Below are 21,348 nucleotides of genomic sequence, written 5' to 3'. Positions count from 1 at the left end.
GACCTCATCGGGACTTGAACCCGCGACCTTCCGGCTTGTAGCATAGTGCTACCGCGTGCCACATTCCTTGTGGTACCAATCACATATACAGAGTTATTGGTTTGAAACTTATCCAAATTATTAACATCAAATGTCATCAATGATAGTAAATATACACGTGGGATTGGTAGTATGTCAAGCTTTTTAAATAGATCTCTACATGTATGAGTTGGGCCCACTCCCATCATTATTCTTATTATTTTCTTTTGTATAACAAAGACCTTACGAATGTCTGATGTATTTCCCCAATATNATATTATTCCATATTTCACCAATGAATGACAATATGCATAATATACAGCTTCAAGACTATTTATATTTAATACTAGCTGTACCCGGCCACGCGTTGCTGTGGCTCAGTCTAACGAAATCGACACAGCCTCTGTTGTCTATCACCGGGGAAGCGCTGCCAGAGNTACCAATCACATATACAGAGTTATTGGTTTGAAACTTATCCAAATTATTAACATCAAATGTCATCAATGATANTCTCTTATGATACTTGTGACCTCGTGATACTCGAGACACTCGTGATACTGAACAGTCGCCGGACCTACACTCTCTTATACATATAGCCAGCGGTCGAACGGGATAATGAATACCTTATCGAAGAGTTAGATTCATCTGTTGCTTAGGAAATGCTAGCACAGAACACCTTGTAGAAGTGTTTGATTTCATCCGTTGTTACGCAACGGAACCTCTTATCTTCTCATCTCCGGGGAAACGCGTTTGTTTTTTCGGCAATTCGTATGCAACGGCCCACTGTTATTGAGTTTCCATGGAAGTATATTTCAGGTTTCATCCGTTGTTACGCAAAGGAACCTCTTATCCTATGCAACTGCTCTAGCGTTACTATGGAAAGGACTGCTGGATTCGGAACATGTGACAGGTTTTTACCTGTTTTAACCTGTCACAGGTGTCTATATACTAGGTACATAAAAAATCGCGCGTATTCGAATGCAACGTTGTGTCAAAATTTCAAAGCAATCGGTGGAAAACTTTCGGAGATTTTCGTACAGGGACAAACGAACATTTACATTTTTATTTATATAAAATATAGAATAATTTTCGCACTAGAAAACAAACTGTGTTCAACATGTGAAGCAAAAAATCGGTATGTCCCTTACAAGTCAGATGATTGGCCAGCTGCAAACCGAGAAATTTTATCATTTTTACTCCTTTCAGCTTTTTGTTAATAAATTGTAATAATACACCATGCTACCGGGGTACGGCATATGCTGCCATGGAGCCCAGGCTCACTCAGTAAAAGTGTAGAATATTATCCCACCCACACTTCACGCCGCTTAACAATACACACACAAACACAGAACGCACACAACCATCCGTATCGATCCGTATATCCACGATTAGACTTGCACGCGAGCGCACTCGAGTCATAGCGATCATAACGAACATAGCTATCAAAACCATCATAACGATCAGTATTTTTTTCGTTACTAGGGTGTTTATTGTCGGAGTTATTAATGCAAGTCGGCTTTTTAAGCCACGCCCGTAAACTATGGAGCAGTTACCAGCAGTAATTAGCGTGTTGCAAAAGTTCGTTGCTGGGCTACGCGTGCAGAGTGGTAGTAGCATGATAGGATAAATGGATGGAGGTGTGGATGTTGGTGTTGAAGTAATAGCACATGCTGAATAACGTGAATCAGATTGAATTGAAATGTATACCCACAGTCGTTGTCATTTTGATGTTGTACTTTACTTGTTACTCATTGGAATGTCCAATTTAGTCACGTGTAAGTTACAGTATCTTTATATAATAACCATAAATGCTCTGGAAGTAGCCACTCCCCATTGTATATCTGAGGTTACCTGATTAAGTATGAGAGCATAATAATATAATGATAACTTAAATTGAAGTAATAATATCTTTTGTGGGGATAGAAGGAGGGGTATATATCCTAGTGAATTTGTGGCCTTGTTGCAATGTAAGGTAAAGTGATAAGTGTTTCAAAGACAATAAGCATCAGTAGCAAAAATGAAGTGGGATTCAGAGGTTGACAGTATCGTTTGATAGGAATTTGCCTGATTAGTGGCCATAAACAGTGCCAATTAACTCATTTCATGTTGATTCTTGGATGACATTTTCCACTTTTCCCTGGAGAGAGTGTAGAAAAGGTTCAGTGCTCTAAAAAAATTAAAGATTTGTGTAGCTATACTAACATAATTCTGTATGGCATTGATATCTGATTTCAGTTTCCATTCTTTAGCAAGATTTTCTATTTCTCTGAAAGCTGCCTGCTGAATCATGTTTTAATCCCTGTTGTAAATTATGTGGTATGAGCAAACTGTCTGTCACACATTAAATTCACACCCTAAAGTTGCACTATGGGATTATGCAGTTTAATGGTATTTCAGGAAACTTAGTTGTATAGTTATGTTTTGTTCCTTCTTTTACAAGATTTTAAATACTGATAGTGATAGTAGCTGTTACATAGGAATTTTCTGTTCTAATGCGTGCAAGTGCTGAAATTATTGTGTATAATGCGGTCTTGCAATGTTGAAGTGTCATTCCATGTGAAATCATCCAGAAAGGTCGCTCACCATTTTTTAAAAAAATAAAAATTTGTACACTTATTTCTACATATCTTCACACCACAAAAAAATGTTAAAAAAAATTGTGATCTGCTCGATTCACCCGGTACAGCCGTTTTTATAATGCGAAAAAACGCGTTTTCCGCTCAAATTGAGGTTTGCGTTATCTTCTGTATCTCGATAACTATTGAAGCTAGAGACTCCAATAAAAAACCAATTTGTTCCTCATGATATGGACAATAAATCATATCATTACAAGGTCTTACTCAACTCAATTCCTCTAGGTGTACTTAAGCTTGAAACTTACCTATCGATTTTGGAAAAAACGCAATTTTTGACCTTCAGAAACCAATGGGAGGGGGAAAGTATCAGATCTATGGTTTCTGCCCTTTGTTTTATCATACATGAAGAATATAATCACATAGTTTTGAACACCATACCTATTTTCCAAAATTTTCCAGGAGCTTCTAACCTTTGCTCTGGGCCCCAAATCGGCCATTTTTAACATCTCATATCTCCGGTGGAGAAGCTTCGAAAATGTTGAATAGTGAATAGCAAATAGTGCACTATTCTAGAGCAACTTGAAGTTAAAATTACAACTTTTATATTCAACTAATAGCGAAGTTCCTATAATGCGAATAAACGCGTTTTCGGCTCAAATGGAGGGTTGCGTTATCTTCCATATCTCGATAACTATTGAAGTTAGAGACTCCAGTAAGAAAGCAATTTGTTCCTCATGATATGGACTATAAATCATGGCGTTACAAGGCTTCACTCAACTCACTTCCTCTAGGTCTAATTAAGCTCGAAACTTACCTTTCGATTTTGGGTGAAACGCTATTTTTGACCTTCAAAAACCAGTGGGAAGGGGAAAGTATCAGATTTGTGGTTTCTACCCTTTGTTGTTTCCTACATGGGGAATATAATCACATAGGTTGAACCCCGTACCTATTTTTCAGAATTTTCCAGGAGTTTTCAAACTTTGCTCTGGGCCCCAAATCGGCCATTTTTAACATCTCATATCTCCGGTGGGGAAGCTTCGAAAAATTTGAACTTCATAGCAAATAATGCTCTATTCTAGAGTAACTTGGAGTTAAAATTACATCTTTGATATTCAAGTAATAGCGAAGTTGTGGGCACTTTAAATTTTACATATTTTGCAGAAAATTCTTCGTTTCTCGTTCAAGACGAGATTCAAAGTTTTCACTGGGTAAATCAACAGGCTACACTTCACCGTTTTGTGTATTACTACAAGGCAGACACTATAAGAAAATGCCCAAGCTTGTGTATAATCAGTGATCATGTAAAGCACGATAGAGCCACAGTTTGTGTGTTCCAAAAATTTCTTATCGCCGATGTAAAAGAAAATGTGCCTTCAGCCAGGAAAGTTATTTATTTCAGTGATGGCGCTGGAAGCCAATATAAGAACAAAAAAAATCTTTCCAATTTATGTCATCACTATGAAGACTTCGGACTTGAAGCAGAATGGAACTTCTTTGCCACCTCGCACGGGAAGAATGCTTGTGATGGCATTGGCAGCACCATGAAGAGGCAAGCAGCGAAAGCCAGTCTTCAAAGAACTCATTTTAATCAAATCATGTCCCCGCTAGAACTGCAAATATTCTGCACAGAAAATATCCCAGGAATAGTTTACTTTTTTGTGCCAAAAGAGGAAGTTGCAAGAAATGAAATCATTCTAAAAAGCATGTTCCGAAAGTGCAAAACTGTGCTCCACATAGGAGAAAAACACCGGGTCGTCCACCTGGAGGAAAATACGGTCATGTGTTATAAAACATCCAAGACCGATGACGTTGAAGAATTCGTGATAGTGGACACTTACTGAACTACGTGTACTTTCAAACAAACTGGAAAATATTCATTTGAGNGGAGACGTACCATGGTGCATTTGCTACCATTCTCAAGATCTTGGACTGGCTTCTTTGGATTATTGTTATATTTGATTTGCTGGAGCATCCCCATAGCTCCAGGCCATACGTCCAAATAGGTATAATAATGGTCTTGTAAATCAGAATACGCTAGTATTTGAATATAAAAGTTGTTTTTAACTTCAAGTTGCTCTAGAATAGTGCACTATTTGCTATGAATTTCAAAATTTTCGGAGGTTCTCCACCGGAGATATGAGATGTTAAAAACGGCCGATTTGGGGGCCAGAGCAAAGTTTGGAAGCTCCTGGAAAATTTTGGAAAATAGGTATGGTGTTCAAAACTATGTGATTATATGCTTAATGTAGGAGAAAACAAAGGGTAGAAACCACAGATCTGATACTTTCCCCCTCCCATTGGTTTTTGAAGGTGAAAAATAGCGTTTTTCCCAAAATCGATAGGTAAGTTTCAAGCTTAATTACACCTAGAGGAAGTGAGTTGAGTAAAACCTTATAATGATATGGTTTATAGTCCATATAATGAGGAACAAATTGGTTTTTATTGGAGTCTCTAGCTTCAATAGTTACCGAGATACAGAAGATAACGCAAACCTCAATTTGAGCCGAAATCACGTGTTTTTTCGCATTATAAAAACGGCTGTACCGTGAGAACCAAGCGGATCACACTTTTTTTATTTTTTTTTGAGGTCTGAAAATATGTAGAAATAAGTGTACAAATTTTGAATTTTTTTAAAAATGGTGAGCGACCTCTCTGGATGATTTCACATGGAATGACCCTGAAGGAACTAGCATAAAAAATTGTTAGTGTGATGGCTAGTTATGTGACCTTTTTTCATAGTGGTATTATAATATAATTAACATGTCTTTAGTTGTACTTGTACTCTGATCTCTGATATAACACGACAGATAACTTCACGCCTTATTGGATATAGCGAATTTTATTTCACATTCGCTCTTACAATCACACAGTTCACAGATTCACAATTACTGCTATCTGCAGTATTACAATTACTAGACTGCAAATGCTAGACTACAACTGACTGGTTGACTGCATGGCTAACTCGTAACTGTAACTGCCTTGAGAACTCGTTCACTGCTCACTTGAGAACTCTCTTCGGCGGCTGTGTAGTTCCCTTATAAACCCTCAGCCGGACAACGGGAAAACAATTACATAATAGGCACCACTGTTGTCTGGCGCCGTGTTTACAGGTGTTACTGGCAACTCTGTCGGGAGTTGTTTACAGCTGCATAGCAACCGCGGCATCCCTTGGCCACGTCACCGCTTGCGGGGTAGGGGAAGGAGTGTTGACTTGCTCTCTACCCTAGTAACGACAGCGCTCCGATGGTGTTACATCACCGCTGGTGGGGGGAGGGGTGTCCTGCATAGCACAGCACGTCACAATATGTTTTGTTGTACCCAGATTTTCTTTTATATGTATCTTTTGACTTGCTGAATTGGATAATATGTTAATTTAATTTATTACACTGTGTTAGATTTGTGCTGGGATCTACTATGTGTAAACAAAATAGTTTTGATTGATAATTTGTTTGTCTATGATGTTATTATGAGTGGTACTAAGGAGGCTCAACTATATATAGTTGCCATAATTTAGATGTTTTGTTGTTGCTGCTGTGCCTTGTGATGACCTCCTTTATACCTCCTTTATAAAGAGGAGGTTTGTGCCTAGAAGTAGTGCTTGGGAAGGAGCATCTGCCAAGTTGATGGTGGAGGGAACACCCAAGTAGTGCAGGTTTTGTCAGCTGCACAGAGCACATACTATTGAATGGCAGGATGATTTTGAATTATAAAATGGAAGAGATGTGGAAGAGAACAGCCACTGTCTGTTATAATGTACTCTCCCAGTATTGTGCTTTGCGGGGACTAAAGATTTCAGTTAGTGTTTTTTTTTTTTTTGAGGGCAAGGGGTTGATATTTGAAAGCAGGACTTCTGTAATGTGAAGCAGGAATACTAACTGCTACACTGTTTGTTGGTATAAAGTTGAGTTAATCTTTATAAGAGCATCTCTATAAGGAGGGTACAGTATACTCATACTTCATATAAATCTCTAATTGTTTTTGTGTTACTTTTTTTAGGTTCAGTTTACAAAAATTTGAAGCACTTTGAGACTCTCCATACTTCTCAATTTAGCCACAGTATTGTGAAGAGAGGAATCAAGCACAGTGATCACCCCTTCAATAAAATAAGGGAAGTGGCCTTCAGTACCCTTGGAAGGTAACTGCAGTGAAAGTAAACAGTGAAGATGATATTTGATTTGAAATTATTTAAGTAGGAATAGATTACTGATATAAAATCATACTCATCTTTTGTTTTCAGAGACTTTCGTTTAATTCTTACTCCAAAGAAGGGCATTTTTCATTCCAAATTTAAGGTTTTCACAGTAGATGGAGATGGTCGAGAAAAGCCTGTATTTGTTGGTAAATACCATTTTCTGTTATGTATGTTATGAAGCATTTTTCACGGGTTTAAAGTTGAATTCTCATGTGCAGTACTGTTCTTTAAGCATGATATGTATAGCTGAATGAAAATAACTTAATTGATTTGTGTAGATATATGACAGGTGTAACACATTTTTGTATGTATGTATGAGGGGGTACCCAAAAGAAACCAAACTTATTTTTTTAACTTATTTATTCAAATTTTAAGCACAAACCTTCAATCCCCTTCAAAGTACTCTCCACTTACACTAATACACTTGTCTAGTCTTTTATTCCATTTTTCAAAATTGTCTAAATTTGAGATGCTTGACAGCGCCTCCGTCATTTTTTTCCTTCACCTCAGCAACATCAGCAAAACGCTGAAAAAAAGTTTTGATCATTTCGGGACTCTTCTTTCAAAGCACAGCATGCTTCCACACGACCTTGTTTTTGTTCAACAGTCAGCAGTCGTGGCATGAATTTCGCAGCCACCTGTTTCATTCCCAAATCTTCTGTCAAAATTCGCTGAACTGAGCTCCAAGTCACTCCCGACAGCTCCACAATTTCTTCAATGCTCAGTCGTCAATCTTCCTTGATGATTTCACGAATTTTTTTCAACATTTTCATGTGTTCGGGCCATTGCAAAAACGACGATCACACAAAACAGTTGTCACTATAAACTCTGCCGAAACTAGTCCTTACCTTCTGAAGCAACGGTAGTCGGCTTATCGACTCAGGAATGTTAGCTCTATGCGCTCATAGTGGCAAAACGCGGTACTACAAAAGCTTTGCCCACAAAAAAATTAGTTCGGTTTCTTTTGGGTACCCCATCGTAAAATTATTTTATTTATTTATTTGTATATACTTGATTTAACTGTGTTTTAAGATGCTGAGACTATATAGTGTCAAATTATAGAATTATTAGTGAATAATGAATTGTAATGGAAGGAAATGATCATGGTTTTATTTTGTGTATTATCCTGGAATTTGCTTGGTGAGATTAACAAAACCCACAAAAATCTCAGTTAGGATGCTCAGTCTCCAGGCTGAAATTTGAATCCAGGTTCTTCAGAATACAGAGCAGGAGTGCTAACTACTCATCTACACTATTTAATGTGTTTCCTTGTTGTATGCTACCTTCTAGTCTCATAGATTTCTTTCTGAGTAAATGGATATTGTAGCGCAGTTCTTAAATTCTTATAAATAGCCATATATAGGAAATATGTAGTAGTAATTTTTACATTTAATTAAATTTAGCTTAGTTGCAAATTTTATTGTTTACATAGGGATAGCCCAGTTGGTGTAATAACAGGCTCCAGGTTGAATAGCTAGCACTTGATTTGTGGGAGGGGTAAGAGATTCTTCTACACAGTGTCCAGACCAGCCCTAGCATCCACCCAGCCTCCTATCCAGTGGATACCAGGGGATTCCCAGGGGTAAAGCAACCAGGACATGAAGCTGATCACTCACCTCCATCTAGTGCTGAGATCGAGAGTGTTGGAGCTATGCGTTCACTCCCTCCCACATCTTCATGGTGTGGTGCTTAATTAATTAAGCACCTAAACAGCTTTACCTTTTATATATTCATCAAAATTTTGATGAATAAGGTATGTTAGAGAGCTGTTGCAGCCCAGTTGTTCTTCTGCCTAGCCAGTAATTAGAAAATAATAGAGGTTTTGATTGTTCAGGTACACCTCGTATGTGAATTTTGTGACCTTTGATAGAACTCAGTGGGATCTCTTATAGTACTTGTTACAGTTGCAGTGTAGGGAACTTGATTAATGCACTAATAATTGTCAGAGTAAATTAATCTAATGGGTGAGAGGCGAAAGAATGCATCTAGATCCCATATGTGGAGACATAAAATGTCAGTTTTTTTATTCATGCAGGTTGATGTATACATTGTTTTGATAAAACTTGTGAACCACAGTGATGGAAACACAGTTTTTCTTCTGTCTGTAAATTCACAACATAAAAACGTTTGGCTTTAACTTTCTTCTTGAGTGAAGATTCTATGCTCTCTTCTTTTTTTACATTGAACCACAAAAAATAAATCAAAGGTTCAATAATGTCAAAGTGTTCTGAATTTCTTCAGATCATGAAGATTTTTATGATGGCCGATTGTTTGGAGAGGTCTCATCTGATGCAAGAGTCCATTTAGAAGATGGTGTTATGACTGCAACTATCTATACCCCAGAAGAGATGTATCATATTGAGGTAATTATTTTGCAGTATATGCGTGTAATTAATGTTGGCCCCTCTTCGTACTATGACTGCCTCCTGTGCATACACACCGAGAGAGCAGGTATGAAAAGTGTAGCCTTCTCTTAATATGTTACACATACAGTGGAACCTTGCTTAACAAGCACCTCTCATAACGAGCCAAACAAATTGTAAAAAAAATGACTTGCTTAACGAGCGATGTTTGGCATAACGAGTGATGAGAGGGGAAGTCCTGGATTATGCGCTTGCTGCATCAGTCTGTGTTTAGCACTTGTTCCGCTAGCATCTTAGTGTCGCTTGTGATCACACATTTTTCCAAACTTGTGTTCAGACATATTATTTGTGATTTTTTTTTGTGCAAAGTTTAATAACCCTTGCAAAAATGCCCCCGAAAAAAAAGCCGCAAAAAGACAGCCATAAGAGAATAAAAATAACTGTAGAAATGAAACGTAAAATCATTGAAAAGCGAGAATGAGGTGTGAGCGCGGCTGATCTAGCACGCACATACAGTCGGTCTACATCAACGATTTGCACGATTTGGAGTTGCATTGTGTTTCACAGCAAGAAGTTGTGGAGGAGAGTTTGTCAGAGGAGGAGGAGGTAACAGCAAAGCAACAATCTTCTGGTGCAATAAGAGAAATGCTGAAAGCATGGGAAACTGTTGCATCGTACATTGAGAAGCATCACCCTAATAAGGCAGTGGCTGTGAGCGCTACAAATTTATTTAATGATAATACTGTGTCTCATTTTCACCAAATTTTGAAGCGTCAGCAAAAACAAATGTCTCGTAAAAACGATTAGATGTGTATCATAAATAATAAACTAATTATATCAACTTTTTTTTTGTTTTCTGCAAATCGAATTCGCATTCCAGGTTGGTTCATTCTGCATAGAAGAAAAGATGAAGATGATTCACGCTCCTTAACAATTATATATAATTTTCTTTGAATAAATGTTCTACATAAAATTTTTTTAGTATTTTTTTTTCGGCATGGAACACATTATCGTATTTTACATTAATTTATATGGGAAAAATTGTTTCACTTAACGAGTGTTTCGCATTACGAGTAAGATTCTGGAATGAATTATGCTTGTTAAGCGAGGTTCCACTGTATGTACCTTTGGTTTATGTGAATGCAGGAACTGCAATGATGATGGGCAGAAACACAGGAGAACAACAGTGTAGGTCATTTCCCAGTATAAGTGCTATAAATAGAAGAGGTGTCATGGTGCTCTCACAGATTGCATTGATTAGAGGTTGGCCCTTCCCCTTCCAGTGATCCAGTTCAGTTAATGGGGTAGAACTCTTTGGTCTCCATTCTGATTTGATTGAGTCTGAAAGATTAATTTTTTGCTGCATGTAATTCATGTATACTATATACTCTGCTTTGCATACTCACAGTCCAGTTGTGACATCCAATGCTAAAAGTAAAATGTACATGTTTCAGGAAGCTGTTCTAAATAATCATTTTTTATTTAAATGATTACAGCTGATGACGTCCACCTACTGCTAATGCAGCCATTGCATGCATACTCATAATCTCATACAGTGCCATTATGATTTTATGGTGTGTGTGGACATGTTGAGGTTTTCGTGGTGTTAAATTTTCATAACCGTGATACATAACCAAATGAGACAAAAACAGAAATGACATATTCTTCAAATTTGTTTTGTCAGAGTTTCATATGTGCAGCCCTTGGGAAGGGCAGATATTGAGACAACTGCATTTGAGAATTTTTGGTGTTGTGGATTCAGTAACTGCTGTAATCCTGTGTTTTAATGTTTAAACATGGTGTACATGTCCAGCAGCTCAATAAACTGCACCCTTTGTGTAGCGCCCCCCCCCAATATGAGTCAAGGACCGTAAATCCAGGAACTTATGAAATCGCCCTACCTCTCCTTATTGAACAATCTGAAAACTATTCATTTGGAGCATTTTGAACACAGTTGCTGCAAGGAGGCTGTACATCATCTTTCTGGAAAAAAAATAGCTTCAGCTTGTTTCATTGTGAAAAAATAAAATTCCCCAGCATATCTGTTTGGGCTGGTACAGAATGTTGTCTTGAACTCTACCACATTACAAGAAGTGAACATATAAACTATGCTAATGCATATTCTAAACATGTGTCATAATTTCTGTTTTTGTTTAAGTCTTTTTTTTTTTTTTAGTTTCATGGGGTGGGGTGAGACTGGGTTCGCTTGATGCATCAGCCACTAATTGGCCAATTGTGCCAGCCCCAGATCATAGATGAGTATGAGCATTTGGTGAAATGACAACTGGCAAGGGAAACCGAAGTACTCAGAGGAAATCTGCCCCAGTAGCACTTTGTCCACCACAGATTCCTCATAAATTGACCTGGGATCAAACCCGGGCTGCTGCAGTGGGAAGGTGGCAACTAATGGTATGCTATGGCCCGTACCTTTCATTCACTTTGTATTACATCAGGGCTATGCAAATATAACACTTTGAATGCTGAACATATTCTGTGGACACTGTATGATTGTATGTTAGAAGTATGGCACAACTGTAAAGAATATTTGGAGTTTTCTGGACACAGAAGATTGTAAGCATATTACAGTATTTAGAAAAGAAGCTGTAAATTCTTGCAGCTCTATCCTTGATTGTCTAAGGGTTAAGGAATCAGTACTTAGTATGCAAGTTAGGCCACACCATAGCTCAAGGGGTTAGTCGCTGGCTTCCCACCGCGGCGGTCCGGGTTCGATCCCGGGTCTGGTCAAGTGGGATTTGTGGTGGACAAAGTGGTGCTGGAGCAAGATTTCTCCAAGTACTTCGGTTTCCCCTGCCCATCTTCATTCCACCAATTGCTCCACAATCACCCTCACCTATCATCTGGGGCTGGTACAGTAGTCCAGAAGTGGCCACAGTACAAAGGGCTTAGTCCCACCCCACTAGCAATAAAAAAAGTAGTATGCAAGTTGGTTCATAGGCTCCTTATTCTCAGGCTGAATATGTTGTATAAATTGGAAATGACATGAGCTACATGCATAAAAAATAACATGTACAATTTTTCTGTTTTTTTAAATCAGCCATCATGGCGTCATCTGCCACATATGGGCAACCAGTCAATGATTGCTTATCGAGAGTCAGATATTTATTTTACCTGGAACCAGGGGGAAGGACAAGGAGACACAGATACATGGCCACGCAGCTGTGGCTATGTGAGAGAGGGAGAAGATGAAGGTGAATGCTCATTTAGTTTAAAACTAGAAATGTATTTTATGATGATCTCAGTAGCTCAGACTGAATAGTGCCAACAAATGAGAAACAAGATGATTATCATTTGTATTCTGGATAGAATATGGGAGTGGTGATGGCCCATTTTAATCTTTTGCCCATTCTGGCATAATAAAATTAAACGGTTTTTGCTTCAAGTGTAAAATGTCATAAAACCTTGTTAAAATTTAAAAACCTGAGGAATAAGTAGGTAGGTAGCAACATACACAAANTGTATACATTTCCAGGTATTGATACAATTCTGCTCTAACTAATTTGAACGGAGGGTGAAGCATTCCATTCTGAGATCCATAAACCCATTAATTCTCTTTGGAATAAGGAAGAATTGCCTGAGCAATGGAAGGAATCCATCATTGTGTCGCTTTACAAGAAAGGTGATTTAATTTTTTTAATTTTTTATTTTATTTCTGTTGATCCATACTAGTACAACCATTGGATATAGAAAAGTCAAAAATGAAATACAAGACAGTACAATATTAATAATAGTAAGACATGCAATCATTAACCCTTCAGTGACGGGCTTCGTACGTGGCACGCCAGTGGATTCTGTCACATGTCGCCAGGGTCCATACCACGCACCCTTAATGCGGCTCTAAGTTTCAGCTCGTATTTTGAACCGTTGTATTTCATGCAAAGTAATTCTTTTGGTATGAAATTAAAGGGAAAATTTCAGGCTATCATTTCGTATATTCGTGGTCCCACTTTGAACTTCTTGCGGGAGTTGTAATACATTTGAATTCTTCAAAATAGTTTTCTATTTCAACACTTTGTGCGCTTGTTACCATACAAACCTATCTCTGCCTAGGGGAATTCTTATGAAGTAATTATGTTAGAACGATACTATGTGCTGTCCAGCAACTGATTGAATGAAAGGTCAATTCTCTTAAGGCATGTTCTGAACTGTGCTGCTTCAACATTGGTATTTGTAATTATGAGAAGACACTTCTGTGACTTTGAGATGTGATGTTGATTCTAAGAAGTGTGTTATTGAATTGAATTTATTTACATTCTATAAATCCTAAGAAGGTTAGTACCTTTGGATACAGAACAAGTCAAAAGGTTACATACATAAGTACAGGCAATTTTAGCTTAAAAATTAATATAACTTAATTTTACATCATTCTCTATTTACATTGAAGTATTCATCTAAAGAGTAGAAGGAATGAGAATGTAGATAATTCTTTAACACTGATTTAAACTTTTTAGTATCATTGCCCAAGTTTTTAATACTTTGTGGCAGATTGTTGAACACTTTTATGCCAGTAAAGTAGACTCCTTTTTGATATACTGATAAAGTTGATGAGGGTAGGTGGAAGTTATATTTTTGTGTAGTATGCTAGACTGCTACAGTAGCAAGCGATAAACAGTTCACTATGATAACACTGTAATTCCCCTTTGTTCTATAAATACGCATCATGCAGTCTGGTTAGCCAAGGCCAGAAGGAACACAGTGGCCAGCTGTGTTGTGTCATGCCCAGTGGAGAATATATTTACTTCAAACTGAATCAGAACAAAGTTTTATCAGATTTGGAATTAGACGCTGAAAATGGATGTTTGTGCTTTTCTTGATTCTGTGGTAAATGACAGAATCGAGAAAAGCACAAATATCCATTGGGAGAATATGCAAAACTATAAGGGATAAAAGGAAAATTTCTGAATATGATGATAATATTGTGACATCACAATAATCTGTCCACACTGTTGTGGGGTTTCACGGTTTATAACCCTATTCGCAAATCAGTTCACTCTATCTTCAGTAGGCTACACGTATTCACAGTACGGGAGCTATACAAGTGTCTCTGTCTCACACGCTCTCAATTACACAGTTACACACACGTCCGGTTCTTCTTTCCGTGACGGCTGCTATATTCCAACTGTAGTCTGCTGACTGGATAACTGTTGATCACACACTCGCTCGTAGGCTTGCTTGGAAATAACTCGGAACTGAACTCGGCGATGGCCACATTACAACTCATCTTGCAGGCAGCGCAGCTCTCTTATATAGGGGCTGTGTGGGCCTGTTACGTAGCAATGCTGTTACCTCACGCCGTCTTATGTCACCGCGTGTTGCGCGTTACATTACCGTGCGGAGGGGGGAGGGGAGCGCTGACTCATCCGCCACGTCACTGTGGCCTGAGTTGCCACGTTGCTGCTGGGTAGGGAGGGGTTCTCTGTTGCGCAACATGTCACAATATGTAGGAATAACACAAGGAAAAGAATAGATCAATTGTCAATCAGAATTCAGTTAATTGAGGGACTCTCTGTGAAATATGCAAATGCTGTAGAACACAAAGTGCCGGGTCGACATTCGTGAAACAGATCAGTGCCCCGTTTAAGAGAAAGAAATTTTATAAGCAAGATTCCACCAACTGCCCAGAAATCAAAATCACAGAAATGGTGTGTTGTGTGTCTAATCTGTGTACTGGTGTGATGCGTGTGACTTGGGACTCTGTGTGGAATGTTTTCACGATTAACACACCCAGCTGAATTTCTAAGGTAATATGATACTATCATTCATAATTTTTATAGGCTTACTATGCCAAAAAACAGTTTTAAAGCAGTGTGGATCAAGACACCAATTCTTTATACATTTCTGAACGTGTGAAAATTAGAAAAACAAAACTCCAGTTTTTCCCAATTTATTACACTTTTAAGTGAAATGTTGCACTCTCTGGTTTAAAATATCCTCTGGCATAGAAGTTGAGTAGGAATTTAAATGCCCACCAGCAGTGAAGGGTTAAAAGATTTTATCAAAAAGAAGATAATAGAACACTGTAAATATTGATTTGTGGGATTTGTGGTGGACAAAGTGGCGCTGGGGCAGGTTTCTCTGAGTACTTCAGTTTCCCCTGCCAATCTTCATTCCACCAATTGCTCCACAATCACCTTCACCTATCATCTTGGGCTGGTACAATAGGCCAGAAGTGGCCACAGTACAAGGGACTTAGTCCCACCCCACTAGCAATAAAATAAAATAATACACTAGGATGCTAGAGGTAGTATATTTAAAATTTTTAAAAATTTTCTGCAGGAATCACTGGGTCTTGCTTCCATTAGTATTCTAACCATTCGCTGTTGGAGTTTGAAAATATTCGTAATGTGGGAAGAAGTTCCCCTGAAAATTAATCTGTATGTTATAATGGAATGAAAATAAGTGTGATGTATTATCTTTAGGGAATTTAATAATAAGAAAGGTCTGATTGCTCTTGCAATATAACATGCTTTGTTTAATTTGAAAGCCAACATATCGGTGTGACTCTTCCAAGACATAGTATTGTGAAGTACTAGCCCAAGAAACTTTAGTTCGGTAGTATTGGCAATAATTTTGTTGTTATATTTAATTTGTATTTCGGAATTAATAATATATTTAGAGTCGAATCCCATACAATAGGTTTTGTCCAGATTTAGTGAGAGTAAATTTGCCTTAAACCATTTCATCACACAAGTGACGACTGACTTCAAGTTATTTCCAAGTACAGTATTGTTTAGATTACTGACGATTACGCTAGTATCATCTGCAAATAAAATTGTTTGGGAGTTTACATTAACATTCAGAAATTTTACAGATAAAGGTACGTCATTGATATATAGTAGGAAAAGTAATGGTCCCAGGATAGATCCCTGGGGAACACCATGTTTAACCAGACCCCAATCTGATTTGCTCTTATCAAAGGGTCCCATTTTTAATTACCAATCTTTGATATCAGTTTTGGAAATATGATTTTAATAACATATACATTGTCAGTTATACCATAAAATTCAAGTTCATGTAAAAGTATTTCGTGATTTATGCAATCAAAAGCCTTCTCCAAATCGAAGAACATTGCACCTACTTTTTTTTTTATTGTTAATAGCTGCTAAAGCTGTATTTATTAAGTTACATGAAGCTGTTTCAGCGGATAATTTGCGACGAAACCCAAATTGTTCATTGGCTAGAATGTCATAAGTGTGAACATGTGTCAATAATCTTCTAAATATTATTTTTTTAAACACCTTGGAAAATGAAGTTAACAGTGAAATTGGTCTATAATTTGCACAGTTCTTCTTATCACGTTTCTTGTATATAGGAGTTACAATCAAGTATTTCATACGTAAGGGGAATTTACCAGCTAAGACTGCCTTATTGAATATATAGTATAAAGGGGAAGAAATGTATGGGGCACTGATTTTTAGTGTCTTCATCAAAATCTCATGATATCCAGAAGAATTTTTTGAACATAAAGAACAGATAACTTTTTCAGTTTCTTTAGTTGTTATTTTATTGAATATTATATTGGGAAAGGGGCCCTTAGGTGTCAAGTTCAGATAATGCTTGTAGTTATTATTATTATCAGTATTTAAGGCAATTTGAATAGAATTTTTTGAGCAATATTATCAGCAATATTTAAAAAACTATTATTAAAGATACGAGTACTTGGGTTTATTTTCTCAGTTTTGCAGTTTTTGTCCTTCAGTCGGTTTTTACCTAACTCTGCTTTAATAATATTCCAAGTAGTTTTAATAGTATTATTAGTAAGTAAAGTAAAGCTATCCCTGTAACAGGCTGTAAAGGCCCATAGGGTTGTGAGACGAGGGTCCCACATTATCTAGACAATCGGCTCAAAGATGGCAGTAAGGTTGTCAGCCTTACGCACCGGCCGTGCTTTACTCCCCAGGAAAATTATTTAATTAATTCCTGGTACTCATTTCTGTTAGAGGCTGAGTCGATCCCAGGGCCATAGTGCGGCTGGAAGGATTAGGTCAATTGAAAAAGTCCAATGATCTCATTGGGACATGAACCCGCAACCTTCCTGCAACCTGCAACCTCAACCAACTATGCTACTGCATGCCCCTTTAATAATATCATTGGGGTTGGTAATTTTAACATTATAACTGAGTCTTTTTGCCTCATTAATCACCTTAGTCAGGATCTTACTATATGATTTATAATATTGCTTTATTTTATTGTTGTCATGTACCTTTGTCAAAATGAACAGTTCTTTCTTCCTTTTGCAAGAAGTTTTAATTCCTATGGTTAACCATTGTTTAGGGGGAGATGCTCATAGATTTTATTTTTTGGAAAGCAAGCATAACATATTTGCAGATATGTATTTGCAGAGGTATAAAACACATTGTCTATATTGTTATCCTCTGTATTAAACACATTTCCCCATATCTCATAACTTAATCTAAGTTTTAATTCACCTAGTGAGAATTTATTAAATACCCATATAGTTTTATGGTTTGGGTTAGCGCTTTTACAATATAACTCTTGTTGCTGTAAAGACAGTAATTGCCCATCATGGTGAGATAAACCATTAAATACCGGAAGGATAATATAATTTTCAAATTTACTTATATCTATAAAGATATTGTCTATTAATGTTTGAGTTGTAGTGCTAATCCTAGTTGGGAAATGAACCGCACCATATAAATTGAAAGACTGCATCATATCGTTCAATTGTTGCTTCTTATTATTGTCTGCAAGATAATTTATATTAAAATCACCGCAAACTAACATCTGTAAATTTACAACTGTTTATTGACCGTCACAACACAACAAACAGAAGAAATCAAGGTCAGCGCCCAGCTATGTTTTGCTACATGTTTCAGCCACTAATGGCCATCATCAGGCAAACACATATTAACAAACATATACCAATGAACTGCAGTACATTAGATTGGATACAGTGTTATTAATCATTTAAAATACTTTGTGTAAAAATACAATAAGTCAGATTATATAAAATAACCAAAAAGTTATGTATAACATCAATTTTATCCTGTTTTATACAATAACTTTTAGTTTTTTATATTCATTTATGAGTAATCTGTCAAGACGACAGGTCCACAGTCTCTTCCAAAACAGTTCCTCCACTTGATGCGATCTAGGGCCTTCTCCTTCAAATGAAAATATCCTCTTCTGTCCCCAAGGTCATCCAGCATCTTCTTACGTCTTCTTCCTCGTCTTCTGGTCACTTCCATCCGCCCCTCTATCTTTCCTTCAGTAACTTCTTTTAGAAGGCAGTTACCGCGTAAGATACGACCAATCCAATTAGCCATCCGTTTTCGTATTTCGTGTAAGATATTCCTCTGCTCACTGACTCTAAATAACACTTCTTCATTTCTCACATAATCGGTCCAACTGATCTTCTCCATCCTTCTCCAACACCACATTTTGAAGCTTTCCAGATGTTTCTGATCTACCGCCCTAAGTGTCCAAGTTTCAGCCCCATACAAAGCAATGCTCCAAACGTAGCATTTCACTAGTTTCTTTCTCAAATTTAAGTCCAATTTGCTGGTAAAAAGATTCTTCTTCTTGCTAAATGCAGCTTTTGCCATGGAAATCCTAAATTTAATTTCACACGTACACCTTCCATCATCTGTTAACAAGCTACCCAAATATTTAAAGCATTTCACATTCTCCAGTTGTTTTTGGTCTATCTTCATTGTGACTGGGGTTGGTTGTCTCGAAATTTTTATTACTTTTGTTTTTTCCACATTCTTATTGTATTTTTATGCAAAGGATTTTAAATGATTAATAACATTGTATCCAATCTAATGTACTGCAGTTCAGTGGCATATGTTTGTTAATATGTGTTTGCCTGATGATGGCCGTTAGTGGCTGAAACATGTAGCGAAACATAGCTGGGCGCTGACCTTGATTTTTTCTCTTTGTTGTGTTGTGACGGTCAATAAAGAGTTGTATATTGTAACACAACAGGATGCATGAAATGAAAATTAGAAAATCTGTAAATTTAGTTCATACATTTTTTTATATAACAGTTTCTAATTGGGTAATAAATAAAGGAAAATTACTGAACGGAGACCTATAAATAGCTAAAATACAAAATATACTAGATAAAAATTTGCATTTACAGCCCATGCCTCCATGGCTTTGTCTATACATAATTCTCTAATATTAATAACTTTAAAATCCAAATATATACAAACGCCTCCCATAATGAAAGACTCCCTACAATAACTAGTTCCTAAATTATAATTAGTTACAGTCAAATTTTCAGTTTGTGAGTATTTAAATGATGTTCTGTAAAACAGAGTATTTGAGGAAATTATGGATGTAGGTGAGTGTAAATTACACTGGTCTTATTTAAAAGGACATGAATATTTTGATGGTAAATTTTAAAACCATTGTTATTAAAATTTTCCTTATGACTGTTACTTTTTTTTTAAGGCATTAAAATAATTTGCCTCTTTCCTACTTTCAGACGTCACCATAAAATATCATCTTGTCTGTTAAGTAGAGATTTTTTTAATGTACTTGATCTGCATAGTGGCTCAGAAGTTTGTGATTTACTTGCATCCCTTGAGTAATTTTCACAAGAATGATTATTTATGCCAGAAAGATTGTGGGTCTCATTATCAGAATTATAGTTATTTTCCTTCCAAGGCAAATAAATTGGTTTCATATCTCTGAAGAAGATTTTAGAGGAAGTCAGAGCAATATTCCTGCCCAATACATTTTTCCCAGTTTTATTGAAATGGAGCCCATGTCTTGTATAGAGAGCTCTATTTAGATCATGGTTTAGTAATGTAACATGTTAAAACATTTGATACATATATCTCTAATTTCCTATTATAAACTTTTATCTCATCGTTTACACATGCCCAATTTTCCAAACCGTATCTGTGCAGTACAGTTAACGAAATGTTTGTATGCGAGTTTGTTTTGAAAACGTTCATTATATTTCTTAGTCCTTCTTAAGAGTTATTTTTCCCTGTACCTTTTGTTCCACCTGAAAGAACAATCACATCATTGTGGGTCAAAGATTCGACCATTAACTCTACAGAGGAAGACAAGATGTTAATATCTGCTCCTGGTTTTACAGATCCTGTGACACTAAACATTTTATTTAAGTTATCTTCAGTCTTATCTGCGCAGTCTGTGATAAGGCTATTACCATTGAGTAAAAATATATGTTTTATATTTTTGTTTGAAGGAATTTGTGCTGTGCTTGAGTTTTTGTTCACTGTTTGCTTCTCTATTTCACTATCACTACCATTTACTGCAGATATCACACCTATTGAGACCTTCGAAGGTGTATTACAAGGTACACACCCATTCACTAGCACAGGTATATCGAACACTGGCAACACTTCTTCCTTGTTCTTGGGTCTCTTTGTCCTTAGAGAGATAGATTCTGTAACCAGGTGTTCCTGTGTCATTGCATAAGATTTGTGAAATTTCTTCTTGGTTGTATTGGTTTTCTTTGTCAGTTCTTTGTGTAGGTTATGTAAAACTTCAAATCTGTTTGTAGTTCTTATTACTGTTTATGGGAATTTACAGGGGTTAGATGGATTCCTCTTATGTAAATGCGTAATTACTTACGTCCAATTTTCATTTCTTGACAGTGAATATATTCCTTCTTGTGGTTACATATTGTGACTTACACACGTGACCGACGAGATTCGATCTCAAGACACGTGACGATTTGGTGTCAGGATTTTTACGAACTTAAACACGCCTGACAAATAATTGAATTATTGTGCATCGAGTGTTTTACTGCTACAACATGGACATGGAAGAATTTATGGAACGTCTGGAGCAAATGGCGGCCAGACAGAAAGCCGATAGGGAGGAAGAAAGGAGGAAAGAGAAGGAAGAGAGGGAGGAAATTAGAAGGAAAGAGAAGGAAGAGAGGAGGAAAGACCATGAAGATTTCATGGCAAAATTAGACGCTTACTCGAAAGCCTGGCGAGAAGAAATGGCCGCAGAAAGAGAAGCAACCCAAGAAAGGACGGCCGCCATGCGAGAGAAGAGGTTGCAAGCCAATATGGATCCTTGGCAGAAAGAGATCACGGAGGTACGTCTAGAAGAGGAAAAGCCGGCCACAGCGGACATAAAACCTGCGACGGCACAACAAGAAGAGGTTCCCATAGTGATACCGGTCGGAGTGACGATGGCCTGCCCAGAAATGGAGGCATGTCCAGGAGAA

The 21,348-nt window shown here is 37.1% G+C and overlaps 1 protein-coding gene across 1 annotated transcript in view; it reads left to right on the top strand.

The window, feature by feature from the left end:
* The first annotated feature begins 1,408 nt into the window (after nucleotides 1–1,408).
* Nucleotides 1,409–21,348, top strand: part of LOC111875197 (ADAM 17-like protease) — a 64,725-nt gene continuing 44,785 nt past the window's right edge. The window contains exons 1-5 of the mRNA XM_023871262.2: nucleotides 1,409–1,793; nucleotides 6,591–6,729; nucleotides 6,832–6,932; nucleotides 9,028–9,149; nucleotides 12,205–12,358. Of these exons, the coding sequence (XP_023727030.1) occupies nucleotides 1,718–1,793; nucleotides 6,591–6,729; nucleotides 6,832–6,932; nucleotides 9,028–9,149; nucleotides 12,205–12,358 (592 nt within the window). The 5' untranslated portion in view covers nucleotides 1,409–1,717. The remainder of the gene's footprint in view (nucleotides 1,794–6,590; nucleotides 6,730–6,831; nucleotides 6,933–9,027; nucleotides 9,150–12,204; nucleotides 12,359–21,348) is intronic.

The sequence above is a fragment of the Cryptotermes secundus genome, unplaced genomic scaffold (genome assembly GCF_002891405.2).
Source record: "Cryptotermes secundus unplaced genomic scaffold, Csec_1.0 scaffold472, whole genome shotgun sequence".
Lineage (NCBI taxonomy): Eukaryota > Metazoa > Arthropoda > Insecta > Blattodea > Kalotermitidae > Cryptotermes > Cryptotermes secundus.
The sequence above is the reverse complement of the archived record's forward strand: the minus strand, read 5'-3'. Positions and strand labels throughout refer to the sequence as shown.